The sequence below is a fragment of the Scaptodrosophila lebanonensis genome, unplaced genomic scaffold, assembly GCF_003285725.1.
Source record: "Scaptodrosophila lebanonensis strain 11010-0011.00,11010-0021.00 unplaced genomic scaffold, SlebRS2 tig00001415-arrow-pilon, whole genome shotgun sequence".
Classification (NCBI taxonomy): domain Eukaryota; kingdom Metazoa; phylum Arthropoda; class Insecta; order Diptera; family Drosophilidae; genus Scaptodrosophila; species Scaptodrosophila lebanonensis.
In genome coordinates, this window is record NW_022060742.1 from 8,112,175 (window position 1) to 8,128,440 (window position 16,266).

At 40.8% G+C, this 16,266-nt stretch overlaps 2 protein-coding genes across 2 annotated transcripts; one reads left to right on the forward strand and one right to left on the reverse strand.

Annotated features, from left to right (window-relative positions):
- The first annotated feature begins 901 nt into the window (after positions 1–901).
- On the forward strand, positions 902–6,355 carry LOC115632175 (transcription initiation factor TFIID subunit 2). Its single transcript, XM_030529207.1, has 8 exons — positions 902–983; positions 1,051–1,105; positions 1,160–1,323; positions 1,377–2,978; positions 3,440–3,852; positions 3,913–4,123; positions 4,183–5,104; positions 6,051–6,355. Exons 1-8 carry the CDS (start codon positions 934–936, stop codon positions 6,249–6,251), a joined length of 3,618 nt encoding a protein of 1,205 aa, XP_030385067.1. The 5' UTR covers positions 902–933; the 3' UTR covers positions 6,252–6,355.
- Positions 6,356–6,396: 41 nt separating this feature from the next.
- Positions 6,397–13,508, reverse strand: LOC115632740 (mediator of RNA polymerase II transcription subunit 15). The gene is made up of 4 exons (XM_030529987.1): positions 13,310–13,508; positions 12,836–13,075; positions 11,083–11,411; positions 6,397–8,463 (listed from the first exon to the last, which is right to left on the reverse strand). The coding sequence occupies exons 2-4, from the start codon at positions 12,870–12,872 to the stop codon at positions 6,397–6,399; spliced, it is 2,433 nt and encodes an 810-aa protein (XP_030385847.1). The 5' UTR covers positions 12,873–13,075; positions 13,310–13,508.
- Positions 13,509–16,266: the final 2,758 nt, after the last annotated feature.

The window sequence follows — 16,266 nt, forward strand, 5'->3', positions numbered from 1 at the left end:
TATGAGCGCAATGATCCCGGTAAGTACAATAGCTCGAATAACCAATCTTGGCATTCAGGTTCCCCTAAACCCCAGGCAGATCGAGTTTGTGTTTTTATCTGACTAGCGTTCTCTCTTGTTTTGTCATTGAAAGTGCAACAATGTTTCGAGGATGATTCTGAAATAACAGCATCCTGTGCAGAAATATAATTTTCAGGTTTTTGGACTTAATGGGGAATTTTAAGGTAGGTTTCTCATGGATGGCATTATCAGAAATGGGACCTTTCGGGAAGCTCCAAAATCAGTTCAACCAGTCGAATATTCTGAAAAAAAAAACAGACGAATTGAAACCTCCTTCTTTTTCTTTGAAGTCGGTTTAAAATAAAAAAAAAACTCCTAGACATTCAATTAGGTGTTACCGTTTTTTTTTTATTATTCTTTTAGGTTACTCTTTGCACCTTTCGGTATCAATAATTGTTTTGGGGTCCACGTTTGTTACAAAGAATATCGGGGTCTTTTTTATACGACTGATATTACCATTTATTTTAAATGTGAAATTTCAAATATTGCTCTTCAAGCTATTATTATTTGCGGCGTGGTTCGAACCGGTGAAACGAACTCACAATGGGATTCAAACTAGTTAGTTGAGCTATGAATGGCCCCTAGATTAACTTTTACTTTCATTATTCCAAATTAATACATTTGGTCAAAAGCTAATATTTTATTAACATTTTTTACAACACGGGTGAAAAAAATACGGAACACATAAGTAGTGTTAAGAAATGACGTAAATGCTGCCAACTTGTTGTTAAAATGCCACTTTTGGTATATTCATGGTATTATTTCGTTGTCGTCATGATTGGGAGCCGCTGCTTACACATAAACAATCAATCGGTGCTGGATTAACACATATAAAAAATACAAATTAGCCAAAATCAAGCCGGCAATATAGCAATGGAAGCTCTGCCTGAATTGCCGGACGCGCCGCTACGCCCATTTAAATTATAAGTGTAAACGAATTATGTGAAACAACACGCGATTAATTTATTTATTTTTTCTTCTTCCCAGCACGGCGCACCAGGTTGTGAGTCTCACGGGCATCAGTTTTGAGAGGCGCAGCATTATTGTAAGCAACAAAAGGACGTTTTAAAGGATCTGTATTAATTGCATACTTTTACAGGGCATGGTAGAGCTGACCATAGTTCCAAACAGCGAAAGTTTGCGTCTCATACGTCTAAACGCGAAGCAGTTGCGTATTTATAGTGTGGTGCTGAATGATGTCTGCAATGCCGAATTTGTTTACTTCGATCCGTTTCAAGATATATGCCATAAGGATCCCAAAACGTAGGTTGCATCTTCGCCCGCCATGTCTGTTCTATAATTGTGTTTTTTTTTAGTCGTTCGTTGGATGTATATTCGACGCATCATTTGGCGGCCGCTCAAATCACAGATCCGGACGTGAACAACGGAGAGCTGCTTATCCAAGTGCCACCAGATGGTTACTCACTGATACAAGAGGGACGCGGCCTGCGCATTCGCATCGAATTTTCGCTTGAAAATCCTAAAAGCGGCATCCACTTTGTCATACCACCTACATCTTCCGATGAGGAGACGCAAGTCAATTTTGCACATATGTACACTAATTGCTATGAAAATTCGACGCGTTTGTGGTTTCCCTGCGTCGATAGCTTTGCTGATCCCTGTACGTGGCGTTTGGAATTCACGGTGGATAAAAATCTGACAGCCATTTCGTGTGGTGAACTTGTGGAGGTTATCATGACGCCAGATTTGCGCAGGAAAACGTTTCATTACACAGTGACGACGCCAGTGTGCGCGCCGAATATCGCGCTGGCTGTGGGACCCTTCGAGATCTATGTGGACCCTCACATGCACGAAGTCACTCACTTTTGTCTGCCACAACTCTTGCCGCTGCTGAAGAACACAGTGCGCTATTTGCATGAGGCTTTTGAGTTCTTTGAGGAGACGCTATCCACTCGCTATCCGTTCTCTTGCTACAAACAGGTGTTTGTAGACGAATTGGACACAGACATCAGCGCGTACGCCACACTGAGCATAGCATCGGTGAATCTACTGCACTCCATAGCCATCATCGATCAGACGTATGTGTCGCGCACATTTATGTCGCGCGCCGTGGCTGAGCAATTCTTTGGCTGTTTCATCACATCGCATCACTGGTCGGACACCTGGCTGGCCAAGGGAATTGCCGAATACCTTTGCGGGCTCTACTCCCGCAAATGCTTCGGCAACAACGAATATCGTGAATGGGTTCAATCTGAGTTGGCACGTGTGGTCAAATATGAGGAGCAGTATGGCGGCATTATACTCGATTGTAGTCAGCCGCCAGCCCCGTTGCCAGTGTCGAGCACAAATCCGGCGGCAGCTGCCAGCAAACAGCAGGAAATTGTTCACTATTTCCCCGTCAAGAGCTTACACACCGTTTCGCCCAAATATGTGGAGGCAATGCGTCGCAAGGCGCATTTGGTTATACGCATGTTAGAGCATCGCATTGGTGCCGAACTGCTCATTCAAGTGTTTAATAAGCAACTAGCTCTAGCAACCAATGCAGCATCGACCAAAATAGGCGCCGGTCTCTGGTCTCAGTTGCTGATATCAACGAATATTTTCATCAAGGCCATTTTCACGGTGACGGGCAAGGATATGTCCGTGTTTATGGACCAGTGGGTGCGCACAGGCGGTCATGCAAAATTCTCGCTCACATCAGTCTTCAATCGTAAACGTAACACCATTGAGTTGGAAATACGACAGGACTTTGTGAATCAACGAGGTGTGCGCAAATATAATGGACCCCTTTTGGTGCAGCTGCAGGAGTTGGACGGTACCTTCAAGCACACATTGCAGATTGAGAATACCTTGGTTAAGGCGGACATCACATGCCACTCGAAGAGCAGACGCAATAAAAAGAAGAAAATCCCCTTATGCACTGGCGAGGAAGTGGACATGGATCTATCTGCCATGGAGTGAGTCAAATAGAGTTTTAAGTCCTTACTTTATGTAAGAAAATTGAATGAAGGAGAGTCAATGGGATCTTCCTCAGAGAATAACAGTCCCTTTGCCTCCTCCACCTCTAATTGAGCCTGTGTTCCGTATTAGCTGAGAGCCACATTTTGTGAAGGTGGTTTTATGCCGTATAATAGTATGTGAGGTCCTTCTCAAGGGATTTGTAATCACCTTAGTTTGCCGAAGATCTGGTCGGCTATTCCAGATAAAGTACGTTCCAATCGTATTGCTATTATTGAAGTTAGGTTTCACAATATCAGTATCCTCCAGTTGAGAATTAGTCCAGAATTAGACCTCCATCTCCGATTGAAAAACAATCGTATAGGAATTATTGGATATCGTAGCGGAATTGTTGGGTTCGGGACCGTTGTAGGGGTTGCCAATTTCCCCAATCCCCCTCTAAAATAAAATAAATTTATAGCGACTCACCTGTGTTGTGGATACGCCTGGATCCGGAGATGATATTGCTACGCGATCTTAACATCGAGCAGCCGGACTTTCAGTGGCAATATCAGTTGCGCCACGAACGCGATGTTACGGCACAGTTTGAGGCCATCAAGGCGCTGCAAAAGTATCCCACAATATCCACGCGTACTGCTTTAACGGACACCATCGAGAATGAACGATGCTTCTATAAGGTGCGCTGCCAGGCCGCTCATTGCCTCACCAAAGTGGCCAATCAAATGGTCGCCTCTTGGAGCGGTCCGCCAGCCATGCTGAACATATTCCGCAAATTCTTTGGCTCCTTCAGTGCTCCGCACATCATTAAGCTGAATAATTTCTCGAATTTTCAGTTGTACTTTTTGCAGAAGGCCATTCCCGTGGCCATGGCAGGTAAGTGGACAGGCAGTCAACAAATAATTGCGCTGATAATAATAATCCGGTTTCTTGCAGGTCTGCGTACCTCACATGGCATTTGCCCGCCGGAGGTAATGCGTTTTCTCTTCGACCTGTTCAAGTACAATGAGAATTCGCGCAATCTCTATACAGATGCATATTACCGGGCTGCTTTGGTGGAAGCCTTGGGCGAGACTCTGACGCCTGTGGTTTCTGTGGCTATGCATGGCACGCAGATTACTACGGATAGCCTATCCACTGATGCTAAGTGAGCTCTTATATTTGCTTGCAAATTCAATCGGTATATTTTTTTTTAATATCCAACAGACTGGTGCTTGACGAAGTGACGCGTCTGCTCAACTTGGAGAAATATCTGCCCTCCTACAAGTACCTGGTCTCTGTTTCCTGCCTTAAAGTCATACGCAAGCTGCAGAAATTCGGTCATCTGCCCTCCTTGCCTCACATTTATCGCAGCTATGCGGCATATGGCATATTTCTGGACCTGCGCATAGCGGCCATGGAGTGTTTGGTTGACTTTGTGAAGGTCGACGGACGTAGCGAGGATTTGGAACATTTGATAACATTGCTCGAAACAGATCCAGATCCGGCAGCACGTCACGCTCTGGCTCAACTGCTTATAGATAATCCGCCGTTTACGCGTGAGGCACGCAGTCGGCTGGACAAACCGAGTCTGGTGGATCGTCTCTGGGCAAGCATCAATACGCTGGCCTATGATACAAAGCTACGCTGCGATACTGTCGATCTGTATTACGCTCTATACGGCAGCAAGAAACCAAATTGCTTACAGGCCTCAGAGAATCAAAACTTCTACAAGGATCTGATGAAGGATACGAGCTCGTTCAAGAAGAGTAGCGGCGACGTCAAACCCGCAGTGTCAGAGAATGAGGAGGAACGTAAACCATCAATGGTCACCATAAAGCGCACGGCGACCGAAGCATTCGAGGTGGGCGACGAAATCATAAAGCTGGAACGAAGCGAGGAGGTAACCGTCATGAATGAACCGATCGAAGTCGAGGCCTTTAAGAGTGAAACCAAATTGAATATAATCGACGCGGCTGAGGCCGAGCCAGAGGATCATGTGGCCAAGCGAGTAAAAACCGAGGTCTATGTAGAAGATGATAACTCGATGTCGTTTGTGGATGTCGGCGAAGTCACACGCTACGCCAGCAGCTATGAGTCCAACAAAATGGACAGCGAAGGCAAACTTAAAATGGATGGGTCGTCAAAGGTAAGTGGACAATTATTCACATTTCCGATTAGGTTTCAGTAGTGTAAGTACTTTGATAGGTAGTCTTCGATTTTCGAGGACTTTTATTTTGCATCAGCTATCCTCAACATTTACAAAGATCTCTGCAGAATGTTTCAATGAACTCGTAATCCCAAAGCTTTTCGAAATCCCCCATTTTATACATTTGACTTCTCTTAAGCGTGACCTTATTCTTTAATAACACTTTCAGGTTATGGAAAGCCCCTGTTTAATTCTTTGACTTATATTTCTAAAATATTATGCAAGTTTTTGGTACTTTTTAAGTTTATCGATGCACCACTCCCCGCTTTTTAAAGTCGTTTAAAGTTTGGCTTTTGGAATATATTCTCAAACAATTTTCGTATTTATTCAAAGTTTGATGAGTGGAACCTTCAACTGAACAGAAGTCGGCTTGATAATATCTGTTTAAATTCTTTCTTGTAATGTTTCGGATTTCATTTTCTTCTCACCCGCCTTTTAAAACACAAATAGTTTGTTCCGTTGATTCGGAACTTAATTTTAGAACATTCTATAGAGTTTTGGGCAGATTCTAAACTAGACAAGACAAATAAGTACCTTCTCTCTATGAATGTTCTACTTATTTTATTGACAATTATTGGCTCTAACGAAAATGGTTCTTGTCCCATAAGCTCAGCGTAAGAATAGTTGAGTAATACGGGCCATCTAAACAGACCTCAGATTGAAGTGCTCCTTTCAAATGGTAAACATAACATTCGAATTTAAAACAATGAACACGTTACAAAAGCTACTAAATTGGAAAGCCTGAACATTTCTCGAAATCCGTTCGAAAAGAGCTTTTCTTATCCCGCACATTAAGGAAATATATTTATAGTTAGCAGGCAGCCTGCTTTTACTGAAGGTTTTGAGCTGGAATTAAGAAGTCATTTAAATTATTTTACTTGCACAGAAAAAGAAGAAGAAGGACAAAAAGAAGCACAAGCATAAGCACAAGCACAAACATAACAAGGAGAAGGATCGTGAGCGCAAGGAGAAGGAGCGACGGGATCCGCATCTCTCAAGATTGCAGACCAAGGAGGCAACACCAGAGACCCTCAGCTCCGCTGATAGTAGTAATAGTAACAGTAATCCACCGCTGGTCTTGAACTGAGTGCAAGTCCTGCGATGTATATACTTATTATTGTGTGTATAATTTAATTTAAGTTTAATGCGAAACGTGCGAAATGTACAGCAACATCTTTACAATACTTAACACTAAACAAGGACATTAACTAGGTTGTTCAGAGGACCTCTCACTAAGCCACCCCCTGATTATCATCACTCGCTTCCACTTTCGCCTCCTTCTTCGTCTGCGCTGTGCTGCTGCCCGCTACGGCCGTATCCTTTTCATCACGCGGTCGTCGCTTGGACACGCCCTCAATGGGTTGCAAATATGTGACACTGCCACCACCTATGGCTGACGCGGTCTGCTGCTGTGGCTCCGAGGGCGAGGATATTATTTTCACAGACGGCTCCGAAGGAGCTGCCAACGAACGCTGATGCGTGGTGGATAATTGGCGCGTGGCCAGACGCATCAGATGCGCATAATCTACGGGCGGATGATTGCGGTATTCGGGATGATCCTTCACGTATTGCTCGTAGGGTACAGGCACGGGTACAGGCACTGCCTTGACGGGATAGCCGGCATCGACCAGCGCCTGGAACTCGGCCTGTGTCAGAGGCTTGCCATTGGGGGGCGGAAGATTTAGTTGCTTCACATCGTCCACAGTGCGCAGCTTGTGGGCGGATCGGGAGGGCGTGGCAATGCCAGTGCCCTGCGACACATAAATGCTGGACTGCGATGGCGAAGGGGCTAGCGATGGCGATGGTGGCAGCACATATTGCGGATAATCTGTTGGCGGTGTCACGGCTGCAGGCGTGGTACGCGGACCTCCGTGCTTAATTGGATCTGGCGGACTGGGATAGAAGTTGGTTGGCGGCTGTGGACGATCGTAGTCATAGATGAGGGCTGTCTTCTCATACGATTTACTGGGCGCCGGCACGGTCAGCTTATGGCCATAGTGCTTGGAACGATAATGCTTGGGCTTAGGGGCTGTGGGCGTGGCTGCCTCCTGTTGGTAATAGTACTGCGATGGCTGCTGGGAAGCCTGTTGGTGAGGCAGAGTGGCGGCTGTGGGTGGCGGATACACAACCGGACCCAGTTTCTTGCCCTCTACCAAATGGCTGGGCACCTGAGTGGGGTAGATGGGTGTGGGCTGCTGGTAGTTGCTGAACTTGAACAGCGAAGGTATGAACGGTTGATTGTTGGCATCCAGCAAGGAGTTGGGCGTGCTGCTCGATATATAGGCCTTGGGATGACGCAGTGCTGGATGGGTTGCTGGCGACGGGGGAGCTGATGGAACTGGCGATGGAGGCGGTGCTGGGGAAGCTCGTTGATGTTGCTGATGACTGACCAGCGTAGGCTCATTGCTGCTGTCCACGAACTCCAGCGCGGAATGCTTATTAGCAGCCAAGAGTTTCTCAATTTCGCTCTCCAGCGAGGATTTGGCCAGCGGATGATTTGGCAGCGTCTTGTAGCTAATCTGTGGCTGATAGTAAGCGATCTGTGGCGGCAAAGCGTCAATCAGTTGTTGCTGTGGCTGATGGGAATGGACTTGATGTGGATGGGGATGATGGTGGGGAGGTTGTTGCCTTTGCTGCTGTGGCAGCGGGGAGGGCAATGGTTCCTCCTCCTCCTGTGCGCTTGGTGGCGGCTGAGGACGCGGCAAATACTTTGGTCCGCCTCGGGAATAGTGCAGATATTGTGGTGTAACCAGCTCCTGTTCCGCCACAACGTTACGCTCACGATAGTTGCCCAGTCCGAGGCCTGGCTGTGCCTGCTGCAGTACCTTGTGGGTTGCCGCAGTGCTGTGAACAACTGGACTCCTAGGTTGTTGTTGCTGCTGCTGGTGTTGCTGCTGGTTTTGTTGCTGCTGGTGTTGCCTAAGCTGTGCCTCATGGAAGGCGCGCGCATGCAGCTCCTCCTCGAGCAGCTTCAGAAACTGCTCCTCTGGTATGATCTGATAGGGCTGTTGTTGTTGCTGCTGTGGGTGCTGTTGTTGCTGGGGATGTTGCTGATGCTGGGGATGTTGCTGATGCTGTGGCGCGGGCAACGGCAAGGGCAGCTGATATGGTTGACCGCCATATGGGCGTGGCTGTATGGCGACAGCATAACGCTGCTCCGCCTCCTCCACACCCGACGCGGCATTCTCTGTGGCCGCCTTTTTCGCGGCCGCCGTTGAGCTTTTGCCTTGACCTGCCCCAACAGCCGCCTTCGGTTGATGATGTCGCATAATGTCTTGCAGATAAACATAATGTTGGATCTGTGAATGAGGCAAGGCAGAGATTGTGGTTGAGGGCGTTGTTGTAAACAATTAAAGCGTTTGTCTTTGAACAAATTGCAACTAAACGAGCACATTGGTTTGGAAACCACATTCAAGGCTAAAATGGATTGTTCGGTTGGGAAAATCTTTTAAACAACTGCTAACAAAATACAAGATCTACTACCCATTGTTTCATACTTAAAACTATTTTAAATAATACCCAATTTAGAAGAGAGAGTTCGATGAATATTTATGAAGCGTATTGGTGAAAAGACTAAAATTTGGAATAAATTTTGCATTCCAATTCCTTTTGCGAGGGATAATTTCTTCATAAAATGTCACTGCAGTGAATTCAATAATTGAACATTTTTAATTGTTCCAATTGAGGAGTTGGACATATTTCTTACAATCAAAAAATGTCATTCCGATATTTAACACCTTTCTTTAGTTTCAAATAAATTTGTCCAAAATACTTTTCTTTATTACAGAATTGTTTTCAAAATATTACGTCTTTTCGCTAACAATATAAACTTGTAAATGACAGTAAAGAGCTGAGTCGTAATAGGCGAATAGTGGCCTGTTTAAATGATTACATCATGTTTACATCATTATCTTAGTTTTCTTAGTAGCTGTCAAAGAGTTTAATTTGTATAACCTATAGGATATAACAGGGATTTTTCGATTTGAGATATAGTTCAGTAGTTCCTTTTCCGGGAAATGAGCTCACTTTGTTCAATAATTAATGTAGCTTGATAGCGGAGCTAAGCAACGCTTAGTAGTTATTGGACTATTTCGGACCGCACCGAATCAGCTCTATATATGATATGTGTTGCTTGATCCAAGAAAACGCCACTAGAGCAGATTAATTTGAATAAACTAAAAGGCATTTAGTTCTCTTAAAGAGGTGCTCCTCATTTTGAAGGGCAGTCTATGATCACTTATTTCAATAATTAATGTAACTTGATAGTGGAGCTAAGCAACGTTTAGTAGTTATTGGACTATTTCGGACCGTACCGAATCAGCTCTATATACGATATGTGTTGCTTGAGCAGATTAATTTGAATAAACTAAAAGGCATTTAGTTGTCTTCTTGAAGAGGTGCTCGTCTTTTTGAATGGCAGTCTATGATCACTTATTTCAATAATTAATGTAACTTGATAGCAGAGCTAAACAATGCTCGGTAGTTATTGGACTATTTCGGACCGTACCGAATCAGCTCTATATACGATATGTGTTGCTCGAGCAGATTAATTTGAATAAACTAAAAGGCATTTAGTTGTCTTCTTGAAAAGGTGCTCCTCATTTTCTATGGCAGTTTATGATCGCTGACCCACAGTGCCAATTTTAGTGGCAGGCGGATGAGGCGTGGGCGCCATTCAATGTCATAAATAAAAATAAATGGCTACCTGCTTTTAAAAATTAGAGTTGGCAGCAACCAACAACTAGAGCTGTTGCAGGTGCTGGGGCTGAGGCTCAGGTTGGTTGGGGTGAGGGAGTGGGCGTTGTGTGAGAATGGCGTGGCATCTAAAGTTTATATAACACTTGTGGCAACGAATGAAGCCGACGGCAACAACAACAACAGCAGCAGCAACAACAACATCAACATAAACCGCAACAATTCGCCTTTACCTCTCGCATCGCGCTGTTGCAATCAATGTTTGCAGCACATAATTCACATTATTATAATACCGCTGACTATATACTATACGTGTACGTAGAGTCGGAGGAGACGATGTTGCCGACAAGTCAGGCAGCGAGCGAAGCACCCGAGGCGCCAAGCAAAGAAGTCGGCCGATTATAACATTATGTCAACTTTCTTCCCACGACGCAAAGCGCGAGCCATTGTTTTATATACTTTTTTTGTATTTTTATTTTTATTTAAGTTGTTGTTGGTGAGTGGGGTCTTGGGTTTCAGAAGCCGCTGAAAATGTGACAGCAACATGTTGCTGTTGTTGTTGTGTTGTCTACTTTTACAATTATGCATTAGCTGTTGTTGTTGTTGTTGTAGCTGTATTTGTCGTTCGTGACTTACTTTATGGACGTTTTAGAAACTCGCCAGCAATTGGCATTTATTATAACTAATTTTTTTTTCTCTACAAGTATATACGTGTAGTATTTGCAATTTTCTGTGTCTCTTTTAATTTTAATTTGTCACAGCAGTTTTTGTTGTTGTTGTTGTTGTTGTTGTTACTTCAGTGTTCGTTGTTGTAATTACTCGCTGCTTGCCCAAAAATCTCAATTTGTTGCATTAGAAATAAAATTGGTCAAGGTTGTTGCAGCGAAAGGGAAAAAATTTGACAATTTGCTGACAGACTGGCTGGCCATTGTTGCTGTTGTAGTAATAGTTGTAGTTGTTGTAGTTGTTGTTTGTCATTATGTTAACATCCTGTATTTTGCAAAGAATCGTGTTAAGCAGCCCAGTCACGACGTTTTGTCTTATGGCCGCGAGCTGTTTGATGAAAACCCGAAGCTGCAAACATCAGCTTTGAAAAACAAACAAAAAATTGTTTTTTGGACCTAATGCCTCAATCAAATGAATTATCACACTTTTCATATCGCTACCCACACACTCACACACACACACTCTTTGGGGATTAAGGCATAACATTTAATGCTCACCTCTTGACTCTGTTCGAGCAGCTGCGCAGCATGAGGTCTAGAGTTTGCTGCCGCAAAATTCCGCAACTGCGGTTCCTGATGCGATTCGTGCTGCTGATGCTGATGCGGCGCTATGGGTCTTATGATGAACTGGTTCGGTTTCGCCCCATAGATCGTCTCTTGTCCATCCTCGGGATCGTCGTTGGCCGCATCGTTGCGATGGTTCGGATAATTGGCGGTCTCTTTGTGCCCCACTTGACGTTTGTCTTTGGACGCCTCCGTTTCTAGGGCTGGCGATGTTGCCTCAGAGCTTTTCGCTTTGGCATCGAGTGCTTGGGCGCTGAACACGCCTGTGGTAGAAGGTGAAGGTTATTAGTTCTTTGTAGAAAGCAGTTATTGTTAAGAAACAAAAAATAAAAAAAGCAATGACACCAGCTACTTTTATTGATGTGGCAAATATATTTTATAGGATTTGTATTTATTTTTTTATTTTTGCAAAGAATGTTTCTTTGTTAAGGAGTCTGTCTGCTTTGGAAATAAATTAATACAAATCTTAATATATTAGGATGCATTCAAATTACAACTGTTTTAAAGGAAAATGCTTAAGATATTTCAAAATATATTGCCATACCCCAACTACAAAGAAAATTATTATCTAATTATTTATTGTCAATGTCTATGCAGAAAAAACTTGTAAGGCAGAATATCAACAGTTTCGAAAATTATCTAAAGAATTCCTCTATGTAGTCATTGTTTCATTTAAACTTCTAACATTCATATCGGTTTTACAAAATTGTGAATATAAAAATAATAAATTGTTCATAAAATATCAGAAATATTGTTGTTTTGAAGAATCGGATCGCCATAGTTTTCGACAATTTTTGTTTCTGTTTTTAATCATTTTAAAACCCCTTTTTTAGCTGAATTTTGAAAAAATATTTTTTGAAGGTTTGAAAATTAAGCTATAGTTTTGTTTCGAATTTCAAATAATTCAGATTAATAAATTGTTTGTATTTAAATGAGCATTTTCAAAGTTAACTCAAATAAATATAGACATACCAGAGTGAATTCTAAGTAATGCATGAAATTCATTTCAATACAATTACTTGTAAATGCATAAATTAAAAAAATAGAGGAAATAATCAATATTTGTTGAGGTTATTCAAATATCATTGTTCACTAAAAGCCTTGGTTTAAAGAATACAACACAGATTCAGTGTATAATCCAGTGCACGGAAGTAAAGTAATAATGATATTTTATAATTAAAATTCTCTCAAGCAATTTCTGTAAGCGAAATATATTCGATTAAGCTTTTGGTATATAATACACAAAATCATTCAATACCCAAGCTAATACCTAAGCTATTAAGTAATATTTCAAAAGCGATGTTACGATTACATTCTTCAAAGACCGAAAAGCCTAATTTCTATTTATAAATGATTCTTTTTTTTTTAATTAAAATTGGTGTCCCTAAGACACAATATATTTATTTTTAAATATATATTTTAAATGTATATTTTTTAGAAACAATGCACTTGAATATTTAAATAATAAAAGAAAGTGTTTAGTTTTCCTAAGATTTAAATTATTGAATGCAATCCTGCGACCGTTTTCTATCTGATAAATTACGTATCAAAATTTGAGCTTAACTATAAAATTAAATAAATTACATTCTATACTATTTGTAAGTTTTTCACTTTTCATAATCCTTTTTTATTTGTGTCAAAGTCCTTTTTGTTTTTCGAAATTTCGTTCAATCTGTTCGGCACTCACCCAGCAGGAGCGTTAAGGCCAATATTTGAGCTCTCATTTTGTGTTGGCACCCAAAAATTTGCACCACAATATGGAGAGCAGCGGGGACTAGTAATTCAATATCTAGTTTCTCGGTTCGTTCGTTTACTTTCACAGTCAACACTTTTGCTTTGTTTGGTTGCTTTTTTCTTGTTGTAATTTTCTTTCGTTTCCTTGTCAAGATTTGCAAACTGTTTTCCTCGCTGTATTAACCATTGCCAGCTGCAAAAGACAACAACAACAACAGAAACAATAACACACAACACAAAACCACACAATACCAAATTATTATCAAGTCTCTATTATATAATTAGACGCAGTGTCTAAGCACTTCGAATTGTGAATGCGGCGGCAATCGTGCCTTAAAAATCCTTTTGCTGCGCACGCGTCGGTGCCAATTCAAACAATTTGGATGGACCCGCATTCGTAACGCTTCAGATTTGAATTGGAAGTTACCGTTTTCCTGCTTGGCTGCCACTTGAAATTGGCGAGCCGCAAAGACTTAAAGACGAACTACGAACCGAGCTACGATCGCGCGCGTTGCACGTTCAACAAACGAATCTTTGGCGTTGTGCGGCCAACACTTGTATTTATAAAAACCCAGACCTAAACACAGTCTCGCCAAGCCGATACGTTGCGATGCGATGCGACCAGACCAGACCAGACCAGACCACAGTCGACTGCGACGACGATGATGCCGACGACCAGCACGGGAATGAGTTACACTCAGAAAAAAGATGTGTCCAATTGAGATGTTAAAAGTTATTTACTTAAAGTGAATTTAACTTTTATTGAATATATCGGCGCAAAAATCACTCCCAGTCGTAATTAATTTTGTTATTTATGATAACAACATCGATATCAACACTATATATCAGTCAATATCATATAGCTGACATAGAAATGATTCGAGCAGAAATCGAACTTAGTACCTAAAACGTAATTGTTTTTATATCTTTATAGATTTTTAAAGTACATTTAGTTGTTAGGGATTTCTTATAATACCTCACCATAATCTAAATTTCTTAAAATCCAAATACGAAAACTATATCGTATCACTACCCCACGAATAAATTATTAAATATTTTCAGTTTCTTGACAACCAGCTAACCAGATAACCTCTATACATGAAGAGGTGGTAATAATTCCAAAAATTAACTAATTAATATTTAAAGTTTTAAACTAGAGAGGAATTGTGGCAATGATTAAATTATAAAATATACATTTCTACTTAGATAGTCAATTCCACAAATGTTTAATATCTTCTATGTTTCGAAAAAATTAGAGGGACTTTATTCAACTTTCAAACCTCTTCTATTTTAATTAATTTCAAAGAAATTTATTGAAACAAAAATAATAATAATATGTTGTTCTGTAGATTCATGAACCTACAAGTATTATATGGTCTTCAAAGTAAGAACAATTGCGGAGCATTAGCCATTTTTTAAGCAATAATAAAATATTTTTTTATTAGATACATGCAATCAAAAGCAATATTTGATTGTATTTATTAAGCTTATACAAATTTTAAAATTATCAAAAATAATAGAACCTAGTACTTAGAGCCTTAATTGGTGAATTCTAGATTGGCAACAAATTAATTTTAAAACGCTGTTAAAGACAAACATCTAATTTTTATTTAATATTATTTCACAATTCTTAACGAAATTTTATTCAGCTTATAAAAATTTTAAAATAAGCAAAAAAAAAGAGCTACTACTTAGAGCCGTAGAACTTACTCTGTGAATTATAGATTTGCAGCAAATTAATTTTAAAACGCTGTTAAAGACAAACATCTAATTTTTATTTATTATTATTTCACAATTCTTAACGAAATTTTATTCAGCTTATAAAAATTTTAAAATAGCCAAAAATAATAGAGCCCAGTACTTAGAACCTTAGAACTTACTTTTTGAATTCTAGATTGGCAACAAATTAATTTTAAAACGCTGCTAAAGAATAACAGTTAGTTTTTAAATAGGAGTATTTATTATTATTTAAAAATTTTTTTCCAAATTTTATTCAGCCTGTAAGTAAAAATAATAGAGCCCAGTACCTAGAGTCTTAGAACTTACTTTCTGAATTTTAGATTGGCAACAATTTAATTTTAGAACGCGGCTAAAAACAATCATCTAGTTTTGAAATAGGAGTAGAACGCAAAGTATTACTGAATTTTAATTAATTATTATTTCACAATTCTTAACGAAATTTTATTCAGTTTATAAACGTTTTAAAATAAGCAAAAAAAATCTACTGCTTAGAGCCGTAGAACTTACTCTGTGAATTATAGATTTGCAGCAAATTAATTTTAAAACGCTGCTAAAGAAAAACATCTAGTTTTGAAATAAGAGTATTATTAATGAATATTAATAAGTTTTAATTTATTATTATTTAACAATTCTTTTCGAAATTTTATTCAGCTTAAAAAAATTTTAAAATAAGCAAAAGTAATAGAGCCCAATGGTTAGAGAACTTACTCTCCGAATTATAGATTTGCAGCAAATTAATTTTAAATCGCTGCTAAGGAATAACAGCTAGTTTTGTTTTTAATTTATTATTATCTCAAAACTCTCTTGGAATAAAACTGTAGCTTGAAGTTGATGCGACTTTTTTTTTCTCTAAATGTACAGTCAGCATGCTATGTCGACCTTTGCGGCGGCAGTGGCAGCAACAGCAGCGACAGCGGCACGACTGAGCGATCGGCCATAGGCCGCCGACACAGACAAAGAGAAAGGTTGCAGCTTCTCTGCATGTGAGGTAGGGGAAGAGAACGGGGGGTAGTAGGGTTCGAATAGAGGGTTTAATACTAGTACATATTGCTTTGGCTAATTTAATGTTGACTCTGTTTGCAGTGGCGGGCCACGTTTAGATGGCGAACCGCTAGTTAGGAGCGATAGTAATGCCCAGACAATTGCTGCCTGCCGCCTGGAAGCCCGCCAAAATGCTAACGTGACACTAAATTGCCTGTCTGGGATGGCGTCGGCTGTGGCTGTGGCTGTGGCGATACTTGATGGTCGGTCGGTTGCTTGGCCGGTCGATCGATTGGGGAATTGCGTCTGAGGTTTTCCCGTAGCTAGAAGCGTTCGGGTCTGGACTAAAGGGCACTCTTTCTTGTTATTATTGTTGTTGTGATATGCAAATAGCTCTTTGGTTGCAGCCACCTTTTTTTTTTGTTGTTATAAAGCCACAATTGCTCTTAACAAGCATATACTTATATTTATTGGATATAAATGCGCAAGTTTGTTGCCTAAGTCTTTCGTTTTGGCCAAATGCTTTTTTGACATTTACGTTTAGAAATAATTTGGCGTTGGTGTTGGTGTTGGCGTCTCGTTTGCCTGCAAATTTTATTTGCCACTGGCGGCCATGGGGCGTATGCGCAATGTGTGAATCGGTATCGCATTTAATTTGCCGAA